The 27,986-nt window shown below is 42.7% G+C and overlaps 1 protein-coding gene and 1 pseudogene across 2 annotated transcripts; both read left to right on the top strand.

Annotated features, from left to right (window-relative positions):
* Positions 1 to 244: 244 nt before the first annotated feature.
* SHISAL2B (shisa like 2B) lies at positions 245 to 27,758 on the top strand. Its single transcript, XM_080678374.1, has 3 exons — positions 245 to 587; positions 10,530 to 10,687; positions 27,544 to 27,758. Exons 1-3 carry the CDS (start codon positions 397 to 399, stop codon positions 27,678 to 27,680), a joined length of 486 nt encoding a protein of 161 aa, XP_080534500.1. The 5' UTR covers positions 245 to 396; the 3' UTR covers positions 27,681 to 27,758.
* Positions 1,700 to 2,634, top strand: LOC308253538 (COMM domain-containing protein 8-like; annotated as a pseudogene). Its single transcript has 2 exons — positions 1,700 to 1,888; positions 2,283 to 2,634. The product of its transcript is annotated as a COMM domain-containing protein 8-like (transcript).
* Positions 27,759 to 27,986: the final 228 nt, after the last annotated feature.

The following is a 27,986-nucleotide window of genomic DNA, read 5'->3' as shown; positions in this document are numbered from 1 at the left end:
CCTACACCTCCACGTTTTCCTCAGGTGGAGTCTTCCTGGCATGGAATGGGGGCAGGCTGTTGATGAAGTGAGGGAAAGTGGAGGGGTGTCTGGAGAGCGCGAAGAAAGCAGAGGAAGAGCGCGGGACAGGAGGCTCAGGGCTGGTACCTCGCCGATGGAAGGACCGACCGCTCAGTAGTGAGAGGGAGAAGCGCGAGTACAGCGACCTGACACCATGTGCGCAGCGGGAGGAGAGAGAGCAGAGGAGGCGCGCGAAGGCTGAACCCCCGGCAGCCAGACACCAGATCCGAAGAGGGGAGCCGGGCGGAAGGAGTCCGCGGGCGCTGGTGGTGCGGAGCGCGTGCTGTCCGAGGGCAGATCGGTGACCTGGCGTGGCCCTGCACACAGCCGGCGGCGATGGGCGAGGCAAGCCGGGTGTGCTCCGGCTACTACAGCCTCAACCACAGCTTCGTGGAGCCCTTCCAGTGTCCCCGGCGCGGGGAGGCGGCCGCCCTCCGCTACTGCTGCGGCTTCGCAGACCTCAAGTACTGCTGCAGCGAGCCGGGCAGCTACTTCCCCTACAAGCACAGCTACATGTGGAGCCTCAGGTGGGCAGGGCAGGTGGCTGGCGGGCCGGGGCCGGGGAGGCGACGGCGAAGGGCAGTGCCACATCGGGAGGAGGGAAGGCGCCCGCGTCCCCACGACCCGCTCAGGGCGGTCCCTCCAGAAGGACACGGAGCCTCCTAGACCGGCGAGGGCTCTGCAGAGAAACCCCCTGCCGGCTCGGAGATGCCCCGGGAGCCGGGACTCCTCGGGCGAGGGTCGTACTGTGGCCGCCAAAGGTGTGAATCCGCTGTGGGACCCCAGGCGAGGCGCGCGCGGGAGGAGCGCGGCTCTGCGCCCAGGGCGCACCCAGCCAGCCCGGCGGGCCAGGCTCAGTTCCCCAGCAGCCTCGCCGGAGCGGATTGCGGATTGCTCTTCACTCTCCCCAGGGACCAGTCCCAGGCGGGCGACTCTTCTGGCTGGCAGAGACAAGACACGCAGATAACTTAAGGAGGTTTTAATTCTTTTTTATTTGGTGCATTTAAATAGAAAGGAGCTCTTATGGAGCCAATTTTAAGGCATTAACTAAGGATCAGAGTATTTTAAGTCTCTTTGGAGGTAAGAAAGAATTGGCTGTATTCTTTAAACGATCAAAAAGGTAGGGGTGTGCGTGTGCGCGCGCCAGCCAGCAACTGGGCTTTAATCTGACACACCCCGAACCGAACTGGAGACCCACAGAGGTACAGTTTGAGGTGCTATGATTTCACACTGTGTAGAACCTTTCCAGAACACCCCCTTTCTAAATGGGGTGGCCATTGCTGAAGAGGCTTTCTCAGGTGGGGTCTTTCTTGCCTCTTTTTCCTATGATGGAAATTTTACTTATTCCAACTAGTATTTACGCGGATATTTTAAATTATGAAGCGCTTTTCCTCCCCTTCCACTCCAAATGTTGCACACTTTGAACGAGTTTCCTTTCCTTTGCCTGGAGAATGAATAGGGTGTCATGATTATAGGAAAGAACTCCCACCCACCTTAAATTGGTGAGAGGGGGGAGGAAGGGAGGGAGGGAGGGAGAGAGAGAAAAAGAGAGAGAGAGAGAGAGAGAGAGAGAGAGAGAGAGAGAGAGAGAATGAGAATGAATTGGGAGTGGGGGAGGGAAGCAGGTTTATAGCCAAGGATGGAGCTGGAAGAGGGGACACCCTTGTGGTCACTGCAGAAGCTTCTGGGCCTGCAGCTTCCTCACAAAATAATTGATGGCATTTGTGGCCCAACTTACCCTCTCTAGCAGGATTATCAGAGTGTTTGGGATTCCACAGCAAGGATGCATGTTCTAGAAGGTATTACCGAATTTTTCAAAGCTGTAGTTGTATGAGAGGCCCGGGAGACTTCAGATGACTACCTTCTATCTTTTGTATCACCTGACCAGTAGGACCGCTAAGTTTTAGGGCTAAGTGTGGGCCTGTGTATCCTTTCACAGGGATTCACTGAAATATTTTGTTTGCATTCCATGTCCGATGTGTATTGGCTACCTGGGATTCACAGTATCCAACTTTGTGTCATGTCACGGGTCACGTGTCTAAGCATTTGGAACTTTTGTAGAAAATGTGTATCATTACTACTGCACATTTACTTACTTCTTTTACAAAACAGAAGTAGAACTGCATGTATATCTTGGTAGCAAGTTAGGCATAGTTTATGCATGTATTTCAATAGTTTTAATAAATGATCTCAGTCTAGCCAAAAAAAAGAGAGAGCTGTAGTTGATAAAAGTTTATGTGATAAAAAAATCTCAGCAATTGAATAAGTTGAATTCATTTCATCAAGAAGTGATCATGAAATGCTTGAAAAGCAGGAAAGATGAAATTAAGCAGGCCCTGTTAGAGGAAATAGTTGGTATTTCCTCTGCACAGTTACAGGATTTTGATTGGCAGTTAAAGCTTGCACTTTCTATAGACAAAATTGCTACATTACAAATGGCACTTTCAACCTTCATCTACATGTAAAAGGAAATGGTGGAGTCAAACCATATTCTGTTGGAAGGAGTAAAGAAGAGCTGCAGAATCTGGAAATGTCTTGGCAGCAACTAATAAGGTCATCCTGCATTTGAAATAACTGGAAATGATGACTATCACCAGCATTATCAGATTCCACTGCTATCGCTGCTATCACAGAGTGAACACTGTGTGTTCAGAAAACCTGTGATACACTATTATGCCAAGCTGGGAAATCAGCAGTGTTGAGATTACAAAGATAAAAATTTATCAACTTCTGAAAGAACAGGAAATTACATGGTTCACAGAAAACACATAAACATTAAAGATAAAAAGCTATAATAGCAGTCTATATTTTCAAAATGACTGTTCTGCTTCATTTATTAAATATCTGAGAAATCTTTATATAGAGTGTTACTGAAAATTAACAATAGGCGCTAAAGTAATGTAAACATACAAAGCACAAATAAACTGGAATCTTGCTTTAAGAAGTATGTGGCTCTGGCCAGGGGCTTCAGTTGGTTGGAGCATCATCCTGTACATCAGGAGGTTGCAGATGCGATCCCTGGTAGGGGAGTATATGGGAGGCAACCCATCGATGTTTCTCTCTTACATCTCTCCCTCTCTCCTTTTCTCTAAAATCAATGAAAACATATTCTCAGGTGAGGATTAAGAAAAAAAGAAGGATCTGAATATCAAGGATGTGTGTTATGGTTATATGTATATGACTGATTTATGGTATTTTAAAATAACTTTTAAATAATGTATAAGCTGCATATATAACTCAGGAAATTCCATTTCAAGGAAAAGATTATAAAATGTAAATTTCCTTAGAGCAAGAAGCTCTTCTGACACGAATAAGAAAAAAACCCTAAATCTGTGTAAATAATTTTGAGTTTATGAATTCTAGAAACAAAAATCTTGTACTGGAACATAGGAAAAAATGCAATGGCTACTTTTGTATTTCAAGATCTTGGGAGAGTATAAACTGATAAAAAGAATATATACCGTTGCATAGTGTATATAGTACTATTCAAACATCAGCTAAGACCACATATGTCTCCATTTTTGTTATAAACTCTTAATATTGAATTTAACAGTTTTGGATGTTAACTTTATTGGCAAACAGATAATTTTAAATTTCAGTTAAGTTTAAAGATAAGCATTCTGAACATAAAAGTACAATTTTATTTCAGTAAAAATATGTTTACAGTTTTGAATATTCATGTATTATTATTTATTAACTAGAGGCCCGGTGCACAAAATTCGTGCAGGGGGTGTGTGTCCCTCAGCCCAGCCTGCACCCTCTCCAATCTGGGACCCCTTGAGGGATGTCCGACTGCCCGTTTAGGCCCGATCCTGGGGTCGAGCCTAAATGGGCAGTCGGACACCCCTCTCACAATCCAGGACTGCTGGCTCCCATCTGCTCGCCTGCCTGCCTTCTTGATTGCCCCTAACCATTTCTGCCTGCCAGCCTGTTCACCCCCTAACCACTCCGCTGCCAGCCTGATTGATGCCTAACTGCTCCCCTGCCAGCCTGTTTTCACCTAACTGCCCTCCCCTGCAGGCCTGGTCACCCCTAACTGCCCCCCCCCTGCAGGCCTGGTCACCCCAACTGCTCTCCTCTGCAAGCCTGGGTCCCTCCCAACTGCCCTCTCCTGCAGGCTTGATCGCCCCCAACTGCCCTCCCTTGCAGGCCTGGTCCCTCCCAACTGCTCTCCCCTGCTGGCCATCTTGTGGTGGCCATCTTGTGTCCACATGGGGGCAGTCATCTTTGACCATATGGGGGCAGCCATCTTGTGTGTTGGAATGATGGTCAATTTGCATATTTTTCTTTTACTAGAGGCCCGGTGCACAAAATTCGTGCACAGGGAAGGGAAGTGTCCCTCAGTCCAGCCTGCACCCTCTCCAATCTGGGACCCCTCGAGGGATGTTTGACATCCCTCTCACAATCCAGGACTGCTGGCTCCCAACTGCTCACCTGCCTGCCTTCCTGATTGCCCCTAACCACTTCTGCCTGCCAGCCTGATCACCCCCTAACCACTCCCCTGCCAGCCTGATTGATGCTTAACTGCTCCCCTGCAAGCCTGGTCACCACTAACTGCCCTCCCCTGCAGGCCTGGTTCCCCCCCCCAACTGCTCTCCCCTGCAGGCCTGGGTCCCCCCCAACTGCCCTCCCCTGCAGACCTGGTCACCCCTAAATGCTCTCCCCTGCAGGCCTGGTCCCCCCCAACTGCCCTCCCCTGCAGGCCTGGTCCCCCCCAACTGCTCTCCCCTGCAGGCCTGGGTCCCTCCCAACTACCTTTCCCTGCAGGCCTGGTCGCTCCCAACTTCCCTCCTATGCCGGCTTGGTCACCCCTAACTGCCCTCCCCTGCAGGCTTGATCGCCCCCAACTGCCCTCCCTTGCAGTCCTGGTCCCTCCCAACTGCCCTCCCCTGCTGGCCTGATCGCCCACAACTGCCCTCCCTTGCAGGCCTGGTCTCTCCCAACTGCCCTTCCTTGCTGGCCATCTTGTGGCGGCCATCTTGTGTCCACATGGGGGCAGGATCTTTGACTACATGGGGGCAGCCATCTTGTGTGTTGGAGTGATGGTCAATCTGCATATTACTCTTTTATTAGATAGGATAGAGGCCTGGTGCATGGGTGGGGCCTGGCTGGTTTGCCCTAAAAGGTATCCTGGATCAGGGTGGGAGTTCCCTTGGGGCATGGGGCAGCCTGGGCGAGGGGCCTGTGGTGGTTTGCAGGCTGGCCACACCCCCCGGTGACCCAAGCGGAGGCCCTGGTATCTGGGATTTATTTATCTTCTATAATTAAAACTTTGTAGCCTTAAGCAGAGGCCAAGGCAGGCCATGGCAGGTGGAAAGCTTGGCTTCCTCCATTGCTGGGGAAACCCAAGCCTCCTGCTCTATCCATGGCCGCAACCATCTTGGTTGGGTTAATTTGCATACTCTCTCCTGATTGGCTGGTGGGCATGGCTTGTGGGTGTAGTGGAGGTATGGTCAATTTGCATATTATTCTTTTATTAGATAGGATTGTTATATTATTTTCCATACAAACAACTGTAAAGCTACTTTTGCCCCACCCTGTATTATTTCTCCCAATCTCCTAGGAGGATCCAGAATTTGGCAGGCATGCCAAATCTACAGCAAATGACTTTAAATGTTATTTTCTGAAGCAGTACAATAATTTTTTAATGTATTGCAAGCCTCAAAAAATCTCCAAAGGAGTGCCCACTTACCAATGAGTTCAACTAACAAAATTGTGATGTGTCAGAGTGGGGCAAAATCTCAAAAATATAATGACAGCTTATCCTTATTATTTGGAGAAGCATTGTATGTAGCACTGGCATATTATTTGGCCTTTTGGAAAATAATGTAATAACCCAGCTCTGAGACTTTGGAGATGTTAATAGTGGTAGCAGTGCCACCAATAGAGACTGGCAAGCCATAAGGCAAACTCAATTGTTTGACTTAAATCCCCAAAGTGCCTGCAAAGTGTCTGGCTCACTGCAAAGTGACAGGCAGCAGAGGTTGAAACCTGTCCTAAGGTTTATGAGGGCACAAAGGATTGAAGTTTGCTGGGGTCTTCGTTCAGCACTGACAAAGTGGACAGTGCACCTCAGTTCCTGGGAATTATAAAAATGTTTTCAGCTGATGGCCTCAGTTGGCAATGTTAAACCTGAGGATCTTATTAGTTATTGAATTCTGAGGACACACTCGGGAGCTCCACCCCTAATTTAAAATAGTTCAATTGCGAAAAATATTCCAGAAGTCACTGCCATTTGTTCTGAGATTCTGCAGCTGCTGGAGAAAGGCACAGGTATAGCTACTACCAGGTAAGTAAAGTTGCTGAGTAGGAGAATTGCTCATTAACATGATGACAGCTGCAGACCTTCTCTCAGGGACTGCCAGATGGTTCTGTGAGGAAGAATAATTCTCCCTTTTCTGTGTCTAGCCCACTTCCATCTTTTCTCCTCTTGTAGATCCCTAACCTCTTTGGTAGTCTTCTTCAGGACCTAGGAAAACAATGCCTATTGCACAAGGCTAAGCATGAATTCAATAAGTATGTGTTGAAATGAATATCTTAGGAGATTCCCAGAGCTCCATCTAGGTTCGCATGCATAAAGCAATCCTATATAATAAAAGGTTAATATGCAAATTAACCGAACAGTGGAACGACTGGTCGCTATGATGCACACTGACCACCAGGGGGCAGATGCTTAACGCAGGAGCTGCCCCCTAGTGGTCAGTGTGCTCCCACAGTGGGTGCACCGCTCAGCCAGAAGCCCTGAGCCGGGCTCACAGCTGGCAAGCGCAGTGGCGGTGGCGGGAGCCTCTCCCGCCTCCACAGCAGTGCTAAGGATGTCTGACTGATGGCTCCCGGACTGTGAGAGTGCACAAGCTGGGCTGAGGGACACTGGGCCTCTAGTATTTCTATAAAGTGGAACTGTGACATAGTTTGTCAAGATTGGGAAGACCTCCTTTTAAAACAGAAAATAGAGCCCGGCCAGTCTGGCTCAGTGGTTGAGCATTGACCTATGAACCAGGAGGTCACGGTTCAATTCCTGGTCAGGGCATATGCCGGGGTTGTGGGCTCGATCCCCAGTGTGGGGCATGCAGAAGGCAGCCAATCAATGATTCTCTCTCATCATTGATATTTCTTTCTCTCTCTCCCTCTTCCTTCCTCTCTGAAATCAATAAAATTATATTTTTTAAAAAAACTAAAAACAAAACAGAAAGCAGAAACAGCATGCTCTGTTTTTGTTTTTCTTCAAATCATGTGGACTGGTTTTTTAAATTGTGTACATTAAAAGCCCACTATATGTATGTTGAATTAACTAATTTGACAATTTTACTTTTAAATTGACTAAATTATGTGGGGTTTTTTTGAGATTTCATTTTTTTAATAACCGGGCTCTCACTTCAGGAATCTTGCCAGATGTCTGGTCTCTCAGCTGCCTTGTGCAGCAGATAATATTAATGAAATGGGTTATGTTCCCATGTATCTGTGTAGAGTCCTCACCCTCCTTGACCTGTACAATATACAAAAGTCATCTTTGGGGCAAACAAACAGGAAAGAGGAGTTGTCAAAGCCAGGAGTCTACCCCTTGGAGTGCACCAAGTGAATGAAAACTCCTATATAACTATATAACTATATATCACTCTAGCCACAGAATTACCCAGTCTTCACTTGTGTACAAGGCTAGGGGAAGTGGGCTGATATTAATAAATCCAGAATAAGAATTTCCATGTCTGTGGCTCAGGAGGCAACCTCTAACTTGCAGGGGTGATTTATCTCCTAAAAACAAGGTTATGTTAGATGAGCTTAGCCCCTTACTTTTAATTCTGTTCTCCTTATTCCCAAGGCATCGCTACTCAAATTCTCCCTTCCCTTCCTTTTGGCAGATGTCAAACTTGTCAAGGCCCTAACTCTAGGAAACAGCAGAAGCCTACAGGCAAGCCAGGAAGATAATGAAGGAAAAGGTCATTACTTTTCAATAATGATGACTTTTTAGTTACTACAAGTAGACCCATCACCCGTAAATTATTATTTACTTCCACTTATGGAATATTTATTACAAGCTAAGGATTCTGTAAACACTTTTAATAATTGTGCAAAACACCATAGGAAAGTCAACAGAAGTATCTGCCCTTGAGCAGCTTAAAACCTAATTACATATTTACACACCCACACATACATATGGTTCATGAAGGTACATATATTTGCATTAGTTTTTCAAAATAATCCTTTTTTTTTTCAAGCTCCATCTGCCATTTAAAAGCATTAAGTTCACAGGTTTATGTAAACTATGTCACTTCTCATCTGATTAGTTGTATAGACAATTGTATCAGAAGGAATTATTACAAATTTAGGGCAGAGCAAATAATATCAGATATACACTTTATTTTTAGAGAAAAGTACAAGATTTTCTTCCTTAATGCTAGAAGCCATTGGTATTATGCTCTTTTAGAAAGGAAAAACTCACACTGAACAGGAACTTTATGTAAATTTCATAACTATTGCTTTCCTTTAATAAACCTCCTCTTTTGTGATAGTTGTGGTTTTGTATAATAGTAAACAATATCTTCCACACATATCTCCAAAAGAAAAGTTCTGCATTTCTGATAAACATTTGCTTCCCTGCTTTTGTGGAGGTAAATGGTTTTATGGTCATCTTTTATTGGTGAACTTGATCTTTGCTTCTGGAATCCTATATAATAAAGAGGTAATATGCAAATTGAACATCACAACCTCGCACAAGATAGCCACCCCCATTTGATCACAAGATGGCCACCACAAGGTGGCTGGCAGGGGAGGGCAGTTAGGGGTGACTGGGCTGGCAGGGGAAGGCAGTTGGGGGCAACCAGGCCTGCAGGGAAGGGCAGTTGGGGGGGATCAGGCCTGCAGGGGAGGGCAGTTGGGGGAGACCAGGCCTGCAGGGGAGGGCAGTTGGGGGGGACTGGGCCCGCAGGAGAGGGCAGTTAGGGGTGACCGGACCGGCAGGGGAGGGCAGTTGGGGGCAATCAGGCTGGCAGGGGAGCAGTTAGGCATCAATCAGGCTAGCAGGGGAGCGGTTAGGGCAGGGGTGGGCAAACTTTTTGACTCGAGGGCCACAATGGGTTCTTAAACTGGACCGGAGGGCCGGAACAAAAGCATGGATGGAGTGTTTGTGTGAACTAATATAAGTTCAAAGTAAACATCATTACATAAAAGGGTACGGTCTTTTTTTTTTATTTCAATAGTTTTATTCATTTCAAACATTTTAACAAGAAGAATGTAAACACTAATTATTATAATTTAAAACTTCAAAAAATGGAGGAATCATAGCACAATAACATACCTTATATTGAAGATGGCAAAGGCAAAATAAAATTGCCTAACAAAGGAAAGGTACAAAAGCCTTTCAAATTAAACTTAAATATAATAAAATAATTTAAAACTAAAACAAATAGAAAAGAACAAAATGTGTAAACAGTAAATTAAACATTTTCTTTAGTGCAACTTCCAAATTATGCCCGGGATGTAAATGTAGATGGCAATGTAGACTGGGTTGAAAGGCTTTTGGTCTTTAAAACATCAACTTCAGTGGGAACAGTGTTGTTGGTCTCCTTTTTAGCTAATGCTCTGATACTGTGCTCTCCAGGGGCGTGTCTCCCTACATCACCACGATAACGTGTCTACGCATTCCCAGGGTGATGTCGGGGGACGCGTCCGCGGGCATTGCAAGGAGCCTCTGGAAGATTGAGAGGTTGTTCCTTCTACTGAATGGGCGGATATACATCCGCCCACTCAGAAGAAGGAGCTGCGGCCGTGTTTCCCGATGTTGCCATGTTAACACTGCTGCTGGTGAAGGAGCGGAGGGGAGAGCAAGAGAACCCTCCGCTCTTTCGGCTCTGTGGGCCGGATAGAACAGCCGAAAGGGCCAGATCCAGCCCTCGGGCCGTGGTTTGCCCACGGCTGGGTTAGGGGGTGATCAGGCTGGCAGGCAGAAGAGGTTAGGGGCAATCAGGCAGGCAGGCAGGCAGACGAGTGGTTGGGAGCAAGCAGTCCCGGATTGTGAGAGGGGTGTCCGACTGCCAATCCTGGATTATGAGAGGGATGTCTGACATCCCCCAAGGAGTCCCAGATTGGAGAGGGTGCAGGCTGGGCTGAGGGACACCCTCCCCCCACCCGAGTGCACGAATTTCGTGCACCGCGCCTCTAGTATATTAATAACAGAGTCGTGATTGAGATGTTTTTTTAACTATCTCTAGAGAATCATGTAACCTTTTACCTATCATATGAATTCACATGATATTTTATACTAATATTAACATATATATGTATAGAAAAAATATAGTAAGAATTCCATGGTAGAGAAAGGAGAGCAGTAGATTGCAATCATATACTATTTATCCTAAAATATAATTTGATTATGAGTAACAGAAGCAAGAACTAACAGTATTTAAACCTCCTTTAGTTCTTATGCAAACTGGTCTGTGTGACACTCACAATGTTTTCTCTGTTTTCCTCAGCATCGGTGCCCTGATTGGATTGGGAATTGCTGCCCTTGTTTTACTTGCCTTTGTCATCAGTGTCTGCGTTCTTTGCTATCTATTTCTGCATACAAAGCCTCAAAGATTAGACACTGGCCTTAAACTTCAACACCTAGAGGCTTCTTCCACTCAAGAAGGTAATCAGTACCCATTATTTGTAGCCAATTACCTGTACTCTGTTGAAAAGAATAACCTGTACCTGGGTAACAGATGATACTGTTAATGAGTGCTTTTTAAAAATTCAATTCATTATGTTTCTTTGTAGAAATACATGCTAAATTAGGCCTTAATGATGAAATACCTTAGAGAAATTGTGCCCGGGGGAAAATAGCAGCAGGATGTAGATGTTCTTGTGAAAAATAATACATAGATCCAATAAATCCACTTTAAGATATGTATGACTCAGTTACAAAGGTTTTATCTTTTTGGAATTTTTAAATTTTGTGGGGTTTTTATTTTGTCTAAAGTTTTACATATGTCTCCTTTTTCCCCAATTGACCCCCTCATCCCCCCACCCCAGCCTAAATTTTGTTTTTGATGGAGCCACAGAAGTCACATAAAGAAACATACCTGATAATTAATTCTCAGTGTTGCGTTACTCTAGATTGGTTAGTCAATGGCTAGTGAAGCATTCACCTTGTGCGCCTATGGTGTACAGAATTCAGAGGATGTGTGTAAAATAATTCAGAAGCATGTAAAAGAAACAGAAAAATAGAAGATAGTCCTATTCTTGAATAGATTATAAACTAGTTAACATATAGTGATGTGTTTAGTGTGACTATAAAGTAGGAAGACATTTTTATGTGTGGTTCATGGAACTGGGTGTCTTTTTTTTTAATTTAATAAATTTTTATTGTTCAAATTATTACAATTGTTCCTCTTTTTTCCCCCATAGCTCCCCTCCACCTGGTTCCCACTCCACCCTCTGCCCTTAACTCCCTCCCCTCCACTGTCCTCATCCATAGGTGTACGATTTTTGTCCAGTCTCTTCCCGCACTCCCCACACCTCTTTCCCCCCAAGAATTGTCAGTCCACACCCTTTCTATGCCCCTGATTCTATTATATTCACCACTTTATTCTGTTCCTCAGATTTTTTTATTCACTTGATTTTTAGATTCACTTGTTGATAGATATGTATTTGTTGTTCATAATTTTTATCTTTACCTTCTTCTTCTTCTTCTTCCTCTTCTTAAAGAATACCTTTCAGCATTTCATATAATACTGGTTTGGTGGTGATGAACTCCTTTAGCTTTTTGTTATCTGTGAAGCTCTTTATCTGCCCTTCAATTCTGAATGATAACTTTGCTGGGTAGAATAATCTTGGTTGTAGGTTCTTGCTGTTCATCACTTTGAATATTTCTTGCCACTCCCGTCTGGCCTGCATAGTTTCTGTTGAGAAATCAGCTGACAGTTGTATGGGTGCTCCCTTGTAGGTAATTAACTGTTTTTCTCTTGCTGCTTTTAATATCCTCTCTTTGTCTTTTGCTCTTGGCATTTTAATTATGATATGTCTTGGTGTGGTCCTCTTTGGATTCCTTTTGTTTGGGGTTCTGTGCGCTTCCTAGACTTGTAAGTGTATTTCTTTCACCAGGTGGGGGAAGTTTTCAGTCATTATTTCTTCAAATAGGTTTTCAGTATCTTGCTCTCTCTCTTCTTCTGGCACCCCCATAATTCTGATGTTGATACACTTGAAGTTGTCCCAGAGGCTCCTTACACTATCTTCATATTTTTGGATTTTTTTTTCTTTTCGCTTTTCCAGTTGGGTGTTTTTTGCTTCTTTGTATTTCAAATCTTTGACTTGATTCTTGCAATCCTCTAGTCTGCTGTTAGATCTCTGTATAATATTTTTTTTTTATTTCAGTCAGTGTATGCTTAATTTCTAGTTGGTCCTTTTTCATATCCTTGAGGTTCTTGCTAAATTTATCGGCCTTTTCTAGAAAATTCTTGAAAAACCTTATAACCGTGGTTTTGAACTCTATATCCAGTCATTTGTTTTCCTCCATTTCTTTCATTTGTGATCTGTTTCTTTGTCTCCACATTTTGGCTGCTTCCCTGATTTGATAGAGTGGCTTTGTGTGCTAGGTGTTCTATAGGGCCCAGTGGCTCAGCCTCCCCAGTTACCTGAGGTGGACACTCTTGGTGCACCCCTTTGTGGGCTGTATGCACAGTCTTGTTGTAGTTAAGTCTTGATTGTTGTTGGTATCACTGGGAGTAATTGACTTCCAGGCCAATTGGCTGTGAGGATCAACTGTGTCTACACTGGGAGAACTTCTGTGCTGGAGACACCCTTATGAGACAAGACTTGCAAAAGCCTCTGTGCTCAGCTTGGATGGGTCAGAGTCTCAGGGCAGAGCAGACAGCATTGGTTTCCCATCAGCCCTGCCCTAATAGGCCTCTGTGTCTCAGTGTCCCATGGTAATCGCTGCAAGCACCTCTGAGAGAAAGCCACCCTTGAGTTCCGCCCACTACCAGACAGTCCAGTTTCTCCCCGAATGAGCCTGGGTCCCCAGAGTCTCGCCCGGAACTGGAGTTCAGTGCAGTCAGGAGCTTTTGTCTCCCTCCTGCTTGAGAAAGCCAGCCGTGTACTCAGTTGCCCACCCTCTCCACGCACAAGCGCCTCGGTACCTCTGCCTTCCGCAGTTCCTTGGAGTCTCAGTGTGCTTTTCTCTTTCCTGATAGTCCAGTTTCACCTCGTATGAGTCTGGGTCTCCAGAGTCTCACCCGGAACTGGAGTTCAGCACAGTCGGGAGCTTTTGTCTCCCTTCCATTTGAGAAAGCCAGCCGCTCACTCAGTTGCCAGTCCTCTCCTCGCGAGCGTCTCAGTACCTCTGCTTCCTGCAGCTCCTCTGAGTCTCAGTGTGCTTTTCTCTTTTCTTCTAGTTGTAGAATTTCCACTCAGCCAGCCTTCCTGTGGTTCTGGATGATGTCCGTTTTGTCTTTTAGTTGTAGTTTTGAAATTGTTGTGTGAGGCAGCAGTTTAGGTGTTTACCTATGCCGCCATCTTGGTTTCTCCTCAGAACTGGGTTTCATTGTTATCTCAGTTATGACGTGCTGCACAAATGCTAATTGTTATTATTAAGAAACTCAGAAAGAATTGTTAATATTTTGTGAATATAAATTTCTATAAGTGTATTTAAAAAGTAGTAATTATGGTCTTAGCCAGAGTTGCTCAGTAGGTTAGAGCATTGTCCTATGCACCAAAGGATCGTAGGCTCAAATTCCCGGTCAGGGCATATACCCACGTTGCGGGTTTGATCCTGCTTGGGGTGCATACAGGAGGCAACCAATTGATGTTTCTCTCTCATATCAATGTTTCACCTTTTCCCTCTCCCTCCCTCTTTAAATCAATAAAAATATATCCTTGGGTGAGGATTTAAAAAAAAGTAGTAATCATAAATTGTATTTGGATATATATATATATATATATATATATACACACACACATATATATATATGTGTGTGTGTGTGTATTTAGAATGTATTTTAATAAAAATTTAGAATATACGTATATATATTTAAAACATGACACACATGCTGACTACCATTTAAAAAGAAAATTTGAAGAGTTATTTTTAAAAAAAATAGAAAATTCTCTGCTCATATGCTCTATTTTAGCTGAATCCTGAAGCTTATATGTATGGAGCACATGCTCTGTGACCTTTCAATCCACTGCTGCTACGTGATTGCATTAGCTCTCCTTGCCTTCTCTGTGGGGAGCTCTCTCAGGGGTATCTCGTTACAGTCCTCTTCTAAAGCAATTTCTGAAGTTTGGAGATTGTATGGAAGACTTTATGGGTTTTTATGGGTTAAATCCTTGTTTTTCCACAGGCAAAATGAAGCTGTGGATTAGTGATTATGAAATAACCAGATCACATAATCAATTTTTGTCTCAACTGCTTAGATAATGTAAGGTACCAGTTCTTAAGTTTTATGATGCACGAGAATCACATAGGGAACTTGTAAAAACTACAAACTTTAAAACAAGTAGCTCCTTTTCTTATCCTTGCTCCCCTGCTGTCTACTGCCCACGCTGGCCATTAAAAAGGTCTGGTCCTTTTTAATGCTGTTGAGAAAGATGGCTTCTGCAGTATAGGGAATGACTCAGCACAGGGATACTGGTGGCTGACCTCTCAGCTCTCTCCCCAGAGCCACCAACCCCAGACTCTCCTCATGTAGCTCTAGTCCTGAAGCCCAGGGTGAATGGCTGCAAACAAAATTTTGTGTGTTGGCCCTTTAAGAGGCAGACAGAAACCCCAATGCTTTCCACAGTCAGATATTATGTAGGCACCTTTCCCAGTTCTGGTGCTTTGGGCTGGGGAACCTGCCTTGGGGTTTAGGCCCCAGGCTTCTCAGGCGGAATCCCCCACAGCTGAGCTATTCCTCCAGAACTTCAGTTGCCATCCCTGGGGATCTGGCCAGCCCTCTTGTGCCTCCACACTTCCTACTTGCCTTGATGTGGCCGCCCCTGCAAGTCCTTGGTTATAGGTTTCTCTCCAGCTAGTCTTCAGCTGGTTATTCAGGATGATCTTTCTATACTTTAGTTGTAATTCCAGTTTGGTCCTGGGAGGTGAGTGTAGCTTCCACCTAATTCATCACCATCTTGGATCTCCAACCTCCCATTATTTATTTATTTATTTATTTAATTGTTGAGAGTATTACAGATATCCCCCATTCCCATCCTTTTAGCCCCCCACTATCCAGCCTCCACCGCACCCCAGGCCTTCCTCACATTGTTGTCTGTGTCCATAGGTTATGCATATATTCATATATGTTCTTTGGTTAATCTCTCCCATTATTTTTAATTCATTTTTATAATTGAGACTGTTTTCATTACAAGCAATTTGCATGGGCTTAAGGGAAATGTATTTTTGTGTACACACTAAAACTGACTTAGGGCACTGAATTTTTTTTTTTGTCTCTATAAATGACAGTAAGTTTAAAATAGTCTAATCTTAAGTAATTTTGCCAAGATTTTTTCTTTCTATATCTTTATTCTATTGGGTTTCATTTTTTTTTCAATGTATATAGTGTAAGGCTTTATACATTTTGAATTGATCCTGAAAGAAGCTGGTCTCTGGCAGTGGCTGTAGCGTTTAATTGGGCTACCTCCAGGGCTCACTCTGTGTAGAGATCCTATTTCTAAGCAATTGATTGGCCTTTAAATTGTGTGCCATAACCATTTCTTCCTTTTTAACTTTTGTATTTTGAGTTATGCATGTTTCAAATGCCAACTTTTAAAAGAATAGCACAGCTTGTAAATCATACTGTAAAGATGTACAGTTCTGAGCAGAAGATGGCTGTGTGAAGGGCATCTTTCTGAGTAGACACTCCTGAGGGTGAAGGCTCATTTGAAAACATGAAAAAGAAGGAATTCTTACCATTTGCAACAGCATGGATGGGTCTGGAGAGCATTATGTTTAGTGAAATAAGCCAGTCAGTGAAAGATAAATACCACATGATCTCACTCATTTATGGATAATAAAGAACATTACAGCCCTAGCCGGTTTGACTTACTGGATTGAGCATCGGCCTGGGGACTGAAGGGTCCCAGGTTCGATTCCGGTCAAGGGCATGTACCTTGGTTGCAGGCACATCCCCAGTAGGGGGTGTGCAGAAGGCAGCTGATCGATGCTTCTCTCTCATCAATGTTTCTAACTCTCTATCCCTCTCCCTTCCTCTCTGTAAAAAAATCAATAAAATATTTTTAAAAAAAGAACATTACAAACTGTTGAACAAAAATAGAGGCAAAGAAGCATCGAACAGACTGTCAAACTACAGTGGGAAGGTAGGGGAGGGTTGGGGGAGTGTAAGAGATCAACCGAAGGACTTGTATGCATACATATAAGCACAACCAACAGACGCAAGACATTGGGGGCGGGGGGGGGGGGACGAGGGCAAGTGGGGGGGTAGGGGAGGCCGGGGGGAGGTCGGGGGGGGGGGGAAGAGACATATGTACTACTATTTAAACAATAAAATTTCAAAAAAAAATAAAGAAAATGCTCCAAAAAGAAAAGAAAACATATGAAAGAATTAATAGCTAGTAGAGGAGCAACAAAAGAGGCGAGTCTTAGATCCCTGCTTCTCAAACTTTCCCATTGATGAATCCTTAAAGGGCAATAAGAGGAACTTATGCCTCCAGAATCACAAGGGCTAGAGTGGAGAGGCCTGCTTAAGCCTTATGAGCTTTCAATTGTTTGAAGTTACCCACTTTATTTTTTAATTTATGGGAATTTTCTATTTGACTGCATAATGTAATGGCTGGCTTTACTCTAATAATATCTTATTTTCAGATATGAGTAAAATTGATGCTCCAGGACTGACAGCATATTCAGCCATTGACACCCTGCAGCTGTGGAAAGGGGTGGAGGATAGAGGAGAGGCATTCTTAGGAGCAGAGTTTTTGATGAAAATTAGAAGGCAGATATTAGCAGGGGTGCCTGGTGCACATAATATTGTTATATGGGAATAATAGACAACTCCAGGCCTGTATTTGGTGATTTCTTTTGTAAAGGCAGGTGATCCAAATGAAAAAGGATAAACAAATCAGCAGTAAGACACAGTTGTCTAGGAGAAAAACATAAATTACATCTGGAGTACTGAGAAAGAAAGCAAATTGAAGATCATATAATCATTTATTCTGCCTGTGAGCAAAATAGGACTTAGACTGGCTCAGAATGATCTATTTTTTCTTTTTAGAAGACACCCTTACACGTGAGTTAAAAACAAAAACAAAAGCAACAACTCACTTCATTTTAATTGTAGGAAAATTAGAAAATATAGAGAAACAAACAAATAAATGTCATCCATGATCCCACCATACAAAGATAATAGATATTAAACCATGATGAATATCCATGGATTTTTTTCTTTGCATCTACAGACATATATAACAAAATGGGGAGGGGGTGAGTCTTATAATAACATGCTTTTTTTTTTTCACTGAATAATACTAATATCTTTGTTTACCAATAAATAAATACCTTTGCCATAATTTTTAATGGTTACATTGTATTACCATGATGGAGCGCTATGAGTATTTATTTTTTCTATTGATTTCAGAGAGGAAGGGAGAGAGAGATCAAAACATCAATGGTGAAAGAAAATCATTGATTGGACGCCTCCTGCACGCTCCCTACTGGGGATCAAGCCCACAACCCAGGCATGTGCTTTGACCAGGAATTGAACCAGTGAACTCTTGGTTTTTGGGTCGATGCTCAACCATTGAGCCACACCAGCCAGGCTATTCTTTTATTTTGATATAATTTCACCTTCCAGAAAAGTTACCAAAAAATTATAGAGAAAGTTGTATACCTTTTCTCAGATTTACTAACTTAATATTTTGCCTCATTGTTTTCATTATTGACTTTCTCTTGATATATACTTTCTGAACAATTTGAAAATAATTTTCAGATATCCTATATTTTAACCATAAATATTTCAGTGTGAATTTCCTAAGAACAAGCTGTATTTTTACATAATTACAGTAAATGTATCAAAGCCAGGGAATGTAATATTGATACAGGAATATTATCAAATCCATAGTTCAGATTCAAAATTTGCCAATATCCTTAATAGCGATTTTTTTCTTGTCTCAGAATTACATCTTGTAATTAGATGTCATTTTTCTTTAGTTTCCTTCAATCTTCAGTCTTTCTTCCTCTTTCATGACCTTGACATTTTTGAAAAGTAAAAGCCAGTTATTTTGTACAGTGTCCCTCAATTTAAATTTGTCTGATGTTTCCTCATGATTGGAGAGAGATTATACATTTTGACAAGAACACCATAGATGTTATATGCTCAGGGCACCATAACAGGAAGCACATACTATACTGGTTTGTTCCATTACTGGTGATGTGAACTTGGATTCTTTGGTTAAGGCTGTATTTGCTAGATTAATCCATTGTAAGGTCACTATTTTTGCCTTTGTCATTACTAAGTAGTTCGTTGGCAGGTACTTTGAAATTATGAAAATATCCTGTTCCTCCTCAAACTGACAACCCACCCATTAATTGTTGTTAACTGTAATTTTTTCATTCAGAATTTCAGAATAATTTCAGGATTATTATTATGATAGGTGTAAAATGGTGATTTTCTAACTTCATTCCTTCTACAATACATCTATTAGTTGTTATTTAATTACAGGAATTCTACTTTCCATGCTCCCCTACTTATTTACCTATTCATTTATTAACATCAGTATGAACTCAGATTCCTTATCCTAATATATTCTACTACTACCGTTGTTAATTTTGATCCTTGAATTGTTTCAGATTTGACCCATGGGAGTCACTTTATACAAGGTCCGGTGTCCTTTTGAAAAGTGTTCATTCTTTTTAAAGCCTTTTTTGCCTTCTGTCACAAGATGTTCCAGGGTGTCCTGTACTTTCCCTGTTCCATCCCAGGAAGCTGACATTTCTCCAAGAAACCTGGTGCATTTTAGTTGTGAATGGTGTTTAGAAACCGAAGTCTGGGTATACCATATTTTATTAAATTACTGATTTTGAACTAGCTTCCATTTTTTCCCCTGTTACATACTGGTACATACAATGAACATTTAAGCATCTGTGTTTTCTTAGCACAGATCCTGGGAGTGAAGTTGCTGACCAAAAGGAGGGGCACATATTAAAGGCTTTGGATACAAGCTGCTAATGGCCCACCAGAAAAATACTATTTCATGGGTATTATTTCAAAAGACATATGTTCTACTAATTTCATTGAGAGAAATAATGTAGTGTTTTGATTTTATCTAAATTAGGAGGGTGGGCAGTCTAATGTTTATTTGTCACTAGAGGCCCGGTGCACGAAATTCGTGAACAGGGGAGGGGGGTGTCCCTCAGCCCAGCCTGCACCCTCTCCAATCTGGGACCCCTCCAGGGATGTCTGACTGCCCGTTTAGGCCCGATCCCACCGGGATCGGGCCTAAACGGGCAGTCGGACATCCTTCTCACAATCCAGGACTGCTGGCTCCCAACTGCTCGCCTGCCTGCCTTCCTCATTGCCCCTAACCGCTTCTGCCTGCCAGCCTGATCACCCCCTAACCACTCCCTGCCAGCCTGATTGATGCCTAACTGCTCCCCTGCCAGCCTTTTTTCTCCTAACTGCCCTCCCCTGCAGGCCTGGTCACCCCTAACTGCCGTCCCCTGCAGGTCTGGTCACCCTTAAGTGCCATACCCTGCAGGCCTGGTCCCCCCCAACTGCCCTCCCCTGCAGGCCTAGTCACCCCTAACTGCCCTCCCCTGCAGTCCGGGCCCCCCCACCTCAACTGCTCTCCCCTGCAGGCCTGGGTCTCTCCCAACTGCCTTTCCATACAGGACTGGTCGCCCCCAACTTCCCGCCTCTGCCAGCTTGGTCACCCCTAACTGCCCTCCCCTGCAGGCCTGGTCCCTCCCAACTGTCCTCCCCTGCTGGCCTGATCGCCCACAACTGCCCTCCCTTGAAGGCCTGGTCCCCCCAACTGCTCTCCCCTGCAGGCCTGGGTCCCTCCCAACTGCCTTTCCATGCAGGACTAGTCGCCCCCAACTTCCCTCCTCTGCCGGCTTGGTCACCCCTAACTGCCCTCCCCTGCAGGCCTGGTCCCTCCCAACTGCCCTCCCTTGCTGGCCATCTTGTGGTGGCCATCTTGTGTCCACATGGGGGCAGGATCTTTGACCACATGGGGGCAGCCATCTTGTGTGTTGGAGTGATGGTCAATTTGCATATTACTCTTTTATTAGATAGGATAGAGGCCTGGTGCACGGGTGGGGGCCAGCTGGTTTCCCTGAAGGGTGTCCCGGATCAGGGTGGGGCATGGGGTGGCCTGGGCGAGGGGCCTGTGGTGGTTTGCAGGCCGGCCATGCCCCCTGGCAACCCAAGCAGAGGCCCTGGTATCTGGGATTTATTTATCTTCTATAATTGAAACTTTGTAGCCTGGAGCGGAGCCAAGCCTTCTGCTTGCTCCATGGCGGCAGCCATTTTTTGGGGGATTTATGTATCTTCTATAACTGAAACTTTGTAGCCTTAAGCAGAGGCCTGGGCTGGCCAGGGTGTGCGGAAAGCTTGGCTTCCTCCATCACCGCGGGCAACCCTAGGCTCCTGCTCTTTCCAGCTCCATGGGTACCGCCATTTCTGTTTGGATTTATGTATCTTCTATCATTGAAACTTTGTAGCCTTAAGCGGAGGCCTGGGCTGGCCAGGGTGTGCTGAAAGCTTGGCTTCCTCCATCACCGGGGAAACCCAAGCCTCCCTCCTGCTCTCTGTGGCCCTAGCCATCTTGGTTGGGTTTATTTGCATATTCGCTCCTGATTGGCTTGTGGGCGTGGCTTGTGGGCATGGCTTGTGGGTGTAGCGGAGTGATGGTTAATTTGCATATTACTCTTTTATTATATAGGATTATTTTTTTGTGGCATGTTGTTGCTCATATCTAATACCCTTTTTTCCATGGCAGTATTCTTTTTTCATTATTTTATAAGAACTTTCCTTACAATAACTAAACTCTTTTTCATATATATTGCAAGTATTTTTTATAGCTATTTCCTTTTTAATTTTGTAAGTGACAATTTTTTAATTTGTTTCACCTTTTGTGACTTCTCTCTTTAGTTTCATATAATACATTTATTCATTTGTTTTTAACATTTAAATCTTCAATAAACCAGGAATTTTTAACTTTGGTATAAAGTGTGAGGTAGGGATCTGCCTTCATTTTTATTTTGCAAATAATGAGCCAATGTTTAAAAAAGCCATATTTCTTTTGCCAATTTAATATATCATCTTTGTCATAAACTAAATTTTTATATACACAGGGATTTGTTTTTAGATTTTCTGTTCCATCAAATTTATCAGTCTGATTATTTTTAAGCCAGTAATATACTTTTAAAATTATTATAGCTCTATAGTTTAATATCTGATTAGGCAAGACTTCCTCTTCTCTCCATTATGCTTCTTTTTCAAAATTTCCTGGCTACTCTTGTAAAGGGTCAGATTTCCAAATAAATTTATGAATCACACAGTCAAAACTTAAAAAATCAAGTGGTATTTTGATGTTTTTTTTTCTCAATTTATAGATAATTTGGGGAGCTATTTTTCTTAGTAGGTTTAACACCACTCCAACAAAACACTACTTAGAACTCATTCATTAGGCTGCTAGATTATTTAATAATACTATTCTATTTAGAAGGGCTTTAAGAATTCACTGAGATCTTAGTAGAGGATGGACTAATTTGAATTCAATGACAGAAGAGGCCACTTGTGTCTCCTAAAGAGAATTTTCTACTTAAAATAATGAGCCTGGAATTTCCTATGGCTGTTTTTGTTCCTAGAATGTGGAAAACCAAATTGCTCAGCAGTCTATGGCTACATTTAGCATCTGTGAGTCCTCCTCAGGGCACAGTGTTAGGCAATCCTGGTTGATGTTGGAAACAATAAGCAAAATAGAAGCCAGTCTCTCAGTGTGAAAATTCATTGAAAGGACTTAAAGTATCAGTTAAATTCCTTTGTTAGTTATGTTAGTCATCAATGGATGCAAATAATTAACAATGCACAAAGTGTAAAGAAAAATGAAGACCAATTGTGGAAAAAATAGCATAGGAAAACATTTCTGGATAGAATTGTCTTTACTCATTGACAAATGGACAAAGCAAAAAGGCAAGACTAGGACTTAAACTTTCACAATGAATTTTTAAGTATAGTTCATATGAGATAACCTACATATCCTTAAGGGAAGGCAGGGCAGCAAGAGGGGAGAGGTCTATAATTTTGCTCTTCACCATTTACTTCAGATCCAGCCCTGTGCATCATATTAAACTTGAGAGGAAAATGTCTTCTTGCAAATAAAAAAACCCTCTTAGGTGAAAATCTAAGATTGCTTATTTCCACTAGAAGGTACTGTAGTATGAGTGGGATATGTAGATTTTCTATTAAATAATACTAGTAAAGTGAGCCAGCTGACTAGTAGTTAGAAGCTGTTGTGGGCCTACAGAATGGTACACAGAAGCTAGGAGCTAGGCAGACAATGGCAGAAAAGTTTAATTAAAATTCCGCTAGAGAGCCAGGAGATGAAGACTGGCAGAGGTCCCAGCATTTTTTTTTAAATGGCAGGCAAGAGAATTGTTCATAAATAATAAAATACGTAGAGGAGTCCTGGCCATGTTCTCAGTGGTTAGAGCGTCAGCATGCAAACTGAAGGGTCATGGTATGATTCCCCATCAAGGGCACATACCTGGGTTGCAGGTTTGGTCCCCAGCCTTGGTTGTGGTGCGTACAGGAGGCAACCAATTGATGTGCCTCTCTCACATCAATATTTCTCTTTCTCTCTCTCTTCCCCTCTCTCAGTCACTCCCTTCCACTCTCTCTAAAAACCGAAGGAAAAAATATTCTTGTGTGAGGATTAATAGAAAAAGGAAAAAATACATACAGGAAAACATAGGTACTAAACTTATGGACCTTGGTCTCAGAGAGGTTTATGTGAACTTGCTCCTAAAGGCAAGGAAAGTAAAAGCAAAAATAAATGAATGAGACTACATCAAACTAAAAAGCTTCCGCACAGCAAAAGAAATCATCAACGAAACATAAAGGCAACCAACTGAGTGGGATAAGATATTTGCAAATGATACCTCCAATAAAGGTCTAATATCCAAAATATATAAAGAACTCATACAACTCAGCAACACCAAAAACAAACCAATTAAATAGTGGGCCGAGAACCAGAAAGACACTTTTCCCATGAAGACATACAGATGAACAACAAATATATTTTAAAATGCTCAACTTCACTACCTATAAGGGAAACACAAATTAAAACCATAAGATATTAACTCACACTTATTAGAATGGCTATTATCAATAAGATAAGAAATAAGTGCTGGAGAGGCTGGAGAGAAAAAGGACCCTTATACACTGCTGGTGGCAATGTAAATTGGTACAGCCATTGTGGAAAACCATATGGAGGTTCCTCAAAAACAATTAAGAATAAAGTTACCATATGACTCAGCAACCCCTCTTCTGAATATCTACCCCCAAAATTTGAAAATATTTATTTGTAAAGATATAGGATATATACCCCTATGTTCTGCATTATTCATGGTAGGCAAGACCTAAGTGCCCTTTGATGGATGATTGATATGAAGATGTGGTACATACCCTATCTAATAAAAGAGTAATATGCAAATTAACCATCACTCCGCTACTCCCACAAGCCATGCCCACCAGCCAATCAGGAGCAAGTGTGCAAATTAACCCAACCAAGATGGCTGCAGCCACAGAGAGAGCAGGAGGCTTGGGTTTCCCTTGTAATGGAGGAAGCCAAGCGTTCCACACACCCTGGCAGGCCCAGGCCTCCACTCAAGGCTACAAAGTTTCAATTATAGAAGATAAATAAATTCCAACAAAAATGGCTGTGGCCACAGAGCAAGCAGGAGGCTTGGCTCTGCTCAAGGCTACAAAGTTTCAATTGTAGAAGATAAATAAATCCCAGATACCAGGGCCTCCACTTGGGTCGCCGGGGGGCATGGCTGGCCTGCAAACCACCACAGGCCCCTCATCCAGGCCGCCCCATGCCCCAAGGAAACCCCCACCCTGATCCGGGACACCCTTCAGGGCAAACCAGCTGGCCCCCACCCATGCACCAGGCCTCTATCCTATCTAATAAAAGAGTAATATGCAAATTGACCATCACTCCAACACACAAGATGGCTGCCCCCATGTGGTCAAAGATGGTTGCCCCCATGTGGACACAACATGGCCGCCACAAGATGGCCAGCAGGGGAGGGCAGTTGGGAGGGATCAGGCCAGCAGAGGAGGGCAGTTGGGAGGGACCAGGCCAGCAGAGGAGGGAAGTTGGGGGCGACCAGGCCTGCAGGGAAGGGCAGTTAGGGGTGACCAGGCCTGCAGGGGAGGGCAGTTAGGGGCAATCAGGCTGGCAGGGGAGCAGTTTGGCATCAATCAGGCTGGCAGGGGAGTGGTTAGGGGGTGATCAGGCTGGCAGGCAGAAGCAGTTAGGGGCAATCAGGAAGGCAGGCAGGCAAGCAGTTGGGAGCCAGCAGTCTTGGATTGTGATAGGGATGTCCGACTGCTTGTTTAGGCCCGATCCTACCAGGATCCTACCAGGATTGGGCCTAAACGAGCAGTAGGACATTCCTTGAAGGGTCCCAGATTGGAGAGGGTGCAGGCTGGGCTGAGGGACACATACCCCCATGCACGAATTTCGTGCACTGGGCCTCTAATACTAGTATAAAATGGAATACTACTCAGCCATAAGAAAGGATGAAGCACTGTCACTTGGGACAACATAGATGGATCCTGAACTCTCAAGTATCATGCTAAGTGAAATAAATCACATTGAAAAGGATAAGAACAATATTATTTCACTCATATGTGGGATATAAAACAGAAAGCAATAAACTCATAGACACAGACAACAGCATGGTGTTACCAGAGGGGAAGGTGGGAGGGGGAAAGATGGTCAAATATAAGGTGACAGAAAGGGCTAGACTTTGGGTGGTGAGCACACAATGCAATGTATAGAAGGTGTATTATAGAATTGTATACCTGAAAATTTATATAATGTTATTGACCAATGGTTACCCCAATAAATTTAAGTTTAGTAAGCAGTGTTCATAGAAGAGTTTATAGGATAAGTAAATCCCTGAAGAATGGTTCTGAAAATGAATACAAAATTTAAATCTTACCAGAAAAATATATTGGCCTAGACTGTGATGAGAATAGGTAGATTGATGAATTTGATTTAAATGAATTCTATTAGTTTGATTAAATTAATTTAAATGTTGGTAAAGATTAAAATTTTAATTTAAATGCCAGTCTCAGAAGTATAGGATTAAAGGAAGATTGAGATTTACATATGATGACCAGATTTTAATTAAAAAAGAAAAAAAAAAAAAAAAGGGAAGCCAGCAGCAGAAAGCAACTAATGTCAACCCAGGAAAGAACATGGATTTTTTTTTTGCAATCTGTACTCAGGTTAAAAAAAAAAGAGGCATTAGATAAGAAAAAATGCTTTATGTGTAACAAATCCCTTGGAAGCTCAATGGAATTACAGATTTCTTACTTTAAATCAAATTCATATTGTAATTTTTTGATGCAAAAGAGGCAGCTGGTTTAACCCCTGTTTTGTTGGTTAAAAAATTAGCTTCTGTTTCTTAAAGCAAAACTAGGAAAAGGTGAGGTGGTTGAGACAGTTCCTTCTTTCTTTTTCGAAATTCTCCTAAAGGGGCCTGGCCAGAGTGGCTCAGTGGTTGAACTTCGACGTATGAACCAGGAGGTCGAATTTCGATTTCTGGTCAGGGCATATGCCTGGGTTGGGTGCTCGATCCCCAGTGTGGGGAGTGCAGAGGGTAGCCAATCAATGATCCTCTCTCATCATTGATGTTTCTGTCTCTCTCTCCCTCTCTGAAATCAATAAAAATATATTAAAAAAAAAATTCTTCCAAAGGGATGCAATCAGCTGCAGGAAGAGAACCTTGGGGATGGTAACATGCTCATCAAAGCTCCTTTGTCAGTATGATGTTTATAACAAATATTTTCTTGTTTGTGGAGCAAATTGGTTGTTAGGGGAACTACCTTACCTTAAGAGGCCAATCTAGGAAAAGATCTCTGTACCTACACTGGTTAGAGAAATCCAGTCAGTAGCCAAAGAAACAGTGAGTCAGAACTGGAGGAAGGGGACTTCACAAGTCCTTGCTGAAAAAAATCTATAGTAACTGAAAGGCACTTTGTGAACCTCTAGGACTCAGAGGGCCGTAGACAGGTTAGATAAAATCCTTGAATTGTTGCCGGAAAAAAGCATAATGGAAACTAGAGATGTCAGAATGTTGATGACTTAGAGAGAACCTCAAACTAAGTTGGGAAATAACTTCCTGAATTTATTCATCTTAAAAAAAGAAAAAACAACAACAACAACGGTATGTGACAAGGTAAACAAGAACCTTGCAACCCTGATTAAAATATTATGAACTTAATTAAGTGAAAAGCTTCGGAAACATGAAGGACTTGAATTCACATTAGTTTTCAGATTTCCTGGAATTCCAATAAAATATTCAAATTTTAGATGTCTAAAGACATGCTTACGTAAGTACCAATGCTATGCAAATATGAAACTTTGACCTTTTACCATTCCCTGCTATGATACAGAAGAGTAAAAACAGTACTGAACAAATGAAAAGTAAACCACAAACATTGTTTTTCATATGTTATACGAGGAAAATAATTTCAAGGGCCCTCGTGTAGAATATATTCTATTATTTAAGTAATTTAATGGTATTTAAATTTGAAGCAAATATATGTTTAAAGTCTACTTTGCAAATAACAATCAAGAACTTACCATTTCAGCCCATTTTCAGCCAGCTTTCCCTCCTGTGTTTAGTTTAAACGGCTTTACCTGCCTGTTAGGGCAGAGGGCTACTTGCCAAGTCAGAAAATGTGCCTTCAACAAATTAGCTTCTACAAACTAAACGGTTGAAACACTATGCCTGGGTGTTTAGAAGCAGAACATTGTTTTGCCACCAAAAAGTTCTCTATCCTTGTACACTCTGGACTCATACGTACATGAGTGAATGAGATTGTGGCACAAATGTGTTCTTTTTTAAAATTACATCTAAATCGACTACGATGGCAAAGCCTCAAAGTGCTGCAAATTATGGTGACTGGCTTCAGTATAGTTTTGTTCACTTCATGAATAGGGACAGTCACCCTTTTGTTCAACAACTCAGAAATCGTTACCTTCTCTTCAAGTGTGTAGTTATCTCCAAGGAAGCATGGAGAAAGGTAAGCATAGAAATAAAACCTGACTTCTGTTACTGAACATTTCCCTTATCTGACTTTCAGGAGAAAACGCTCAAAAACAACTTTGAAGGGATTCAATTCTCACTTATCCACATAGTGTTTTCAGGACATCGTATTTTCAATATTGCTACAAAATGTATGTTGTTAAGCAAAAATGTTGCAAAGTCAAGTTTCATGACATAATTTCACATTAATTATTTCATTTTGTTTTGTGTATTTGCAGGCAACTCAAATAGGAAAATCAAAACCCCTAATTCAAACGCAGCATCAAATTCAACAAATGAAACAATCTATGAAGCTGATGATATAATGGAGGAAAAAACAATGGATACAACACAAATCAACATCGTGTATTACTAAAAATCCTGTTATAAAAGCTCACAGGAGAGATGGAACAGTAAAAATAAAGTGCATTTTAAATACTTCATAATAGTACTTTTCAAGAATTCGCCACTCACAAAGCAAAAACATAGCTGCATTTGTTATCAAACTTTTTATTAAACACCCACTAAGGTTTTGATAGATTTTCATGTATATAAGCTCACTTTTATTTGCTAATTAAAGTGTACATTATACAAAACTAGAGGCCCGGTGCACGAAAATTCATGCACTGGGGGGTGGGGGGGTGGGGGGGTCTTCAGCCCGGCCTGCCACCTCTCAGTCTGG

The sequence above is a fragment of the Plecotus auritus genome (genome assembly GCF_963455305.1).
Source record: "Plecotus auritus genome assembly, chromosome: 7".
Lineage (NCBI taxonomy): Eukaryota > Metazoa > Chordata > Mammalia > Chiroptera > Vespertilionidae > Plecotus > Plecotus auritus.
Note: the sequence above shows the minus strand (reverse complement) of the source record. Positions and strands in the feature narration are given on the sequence as shown.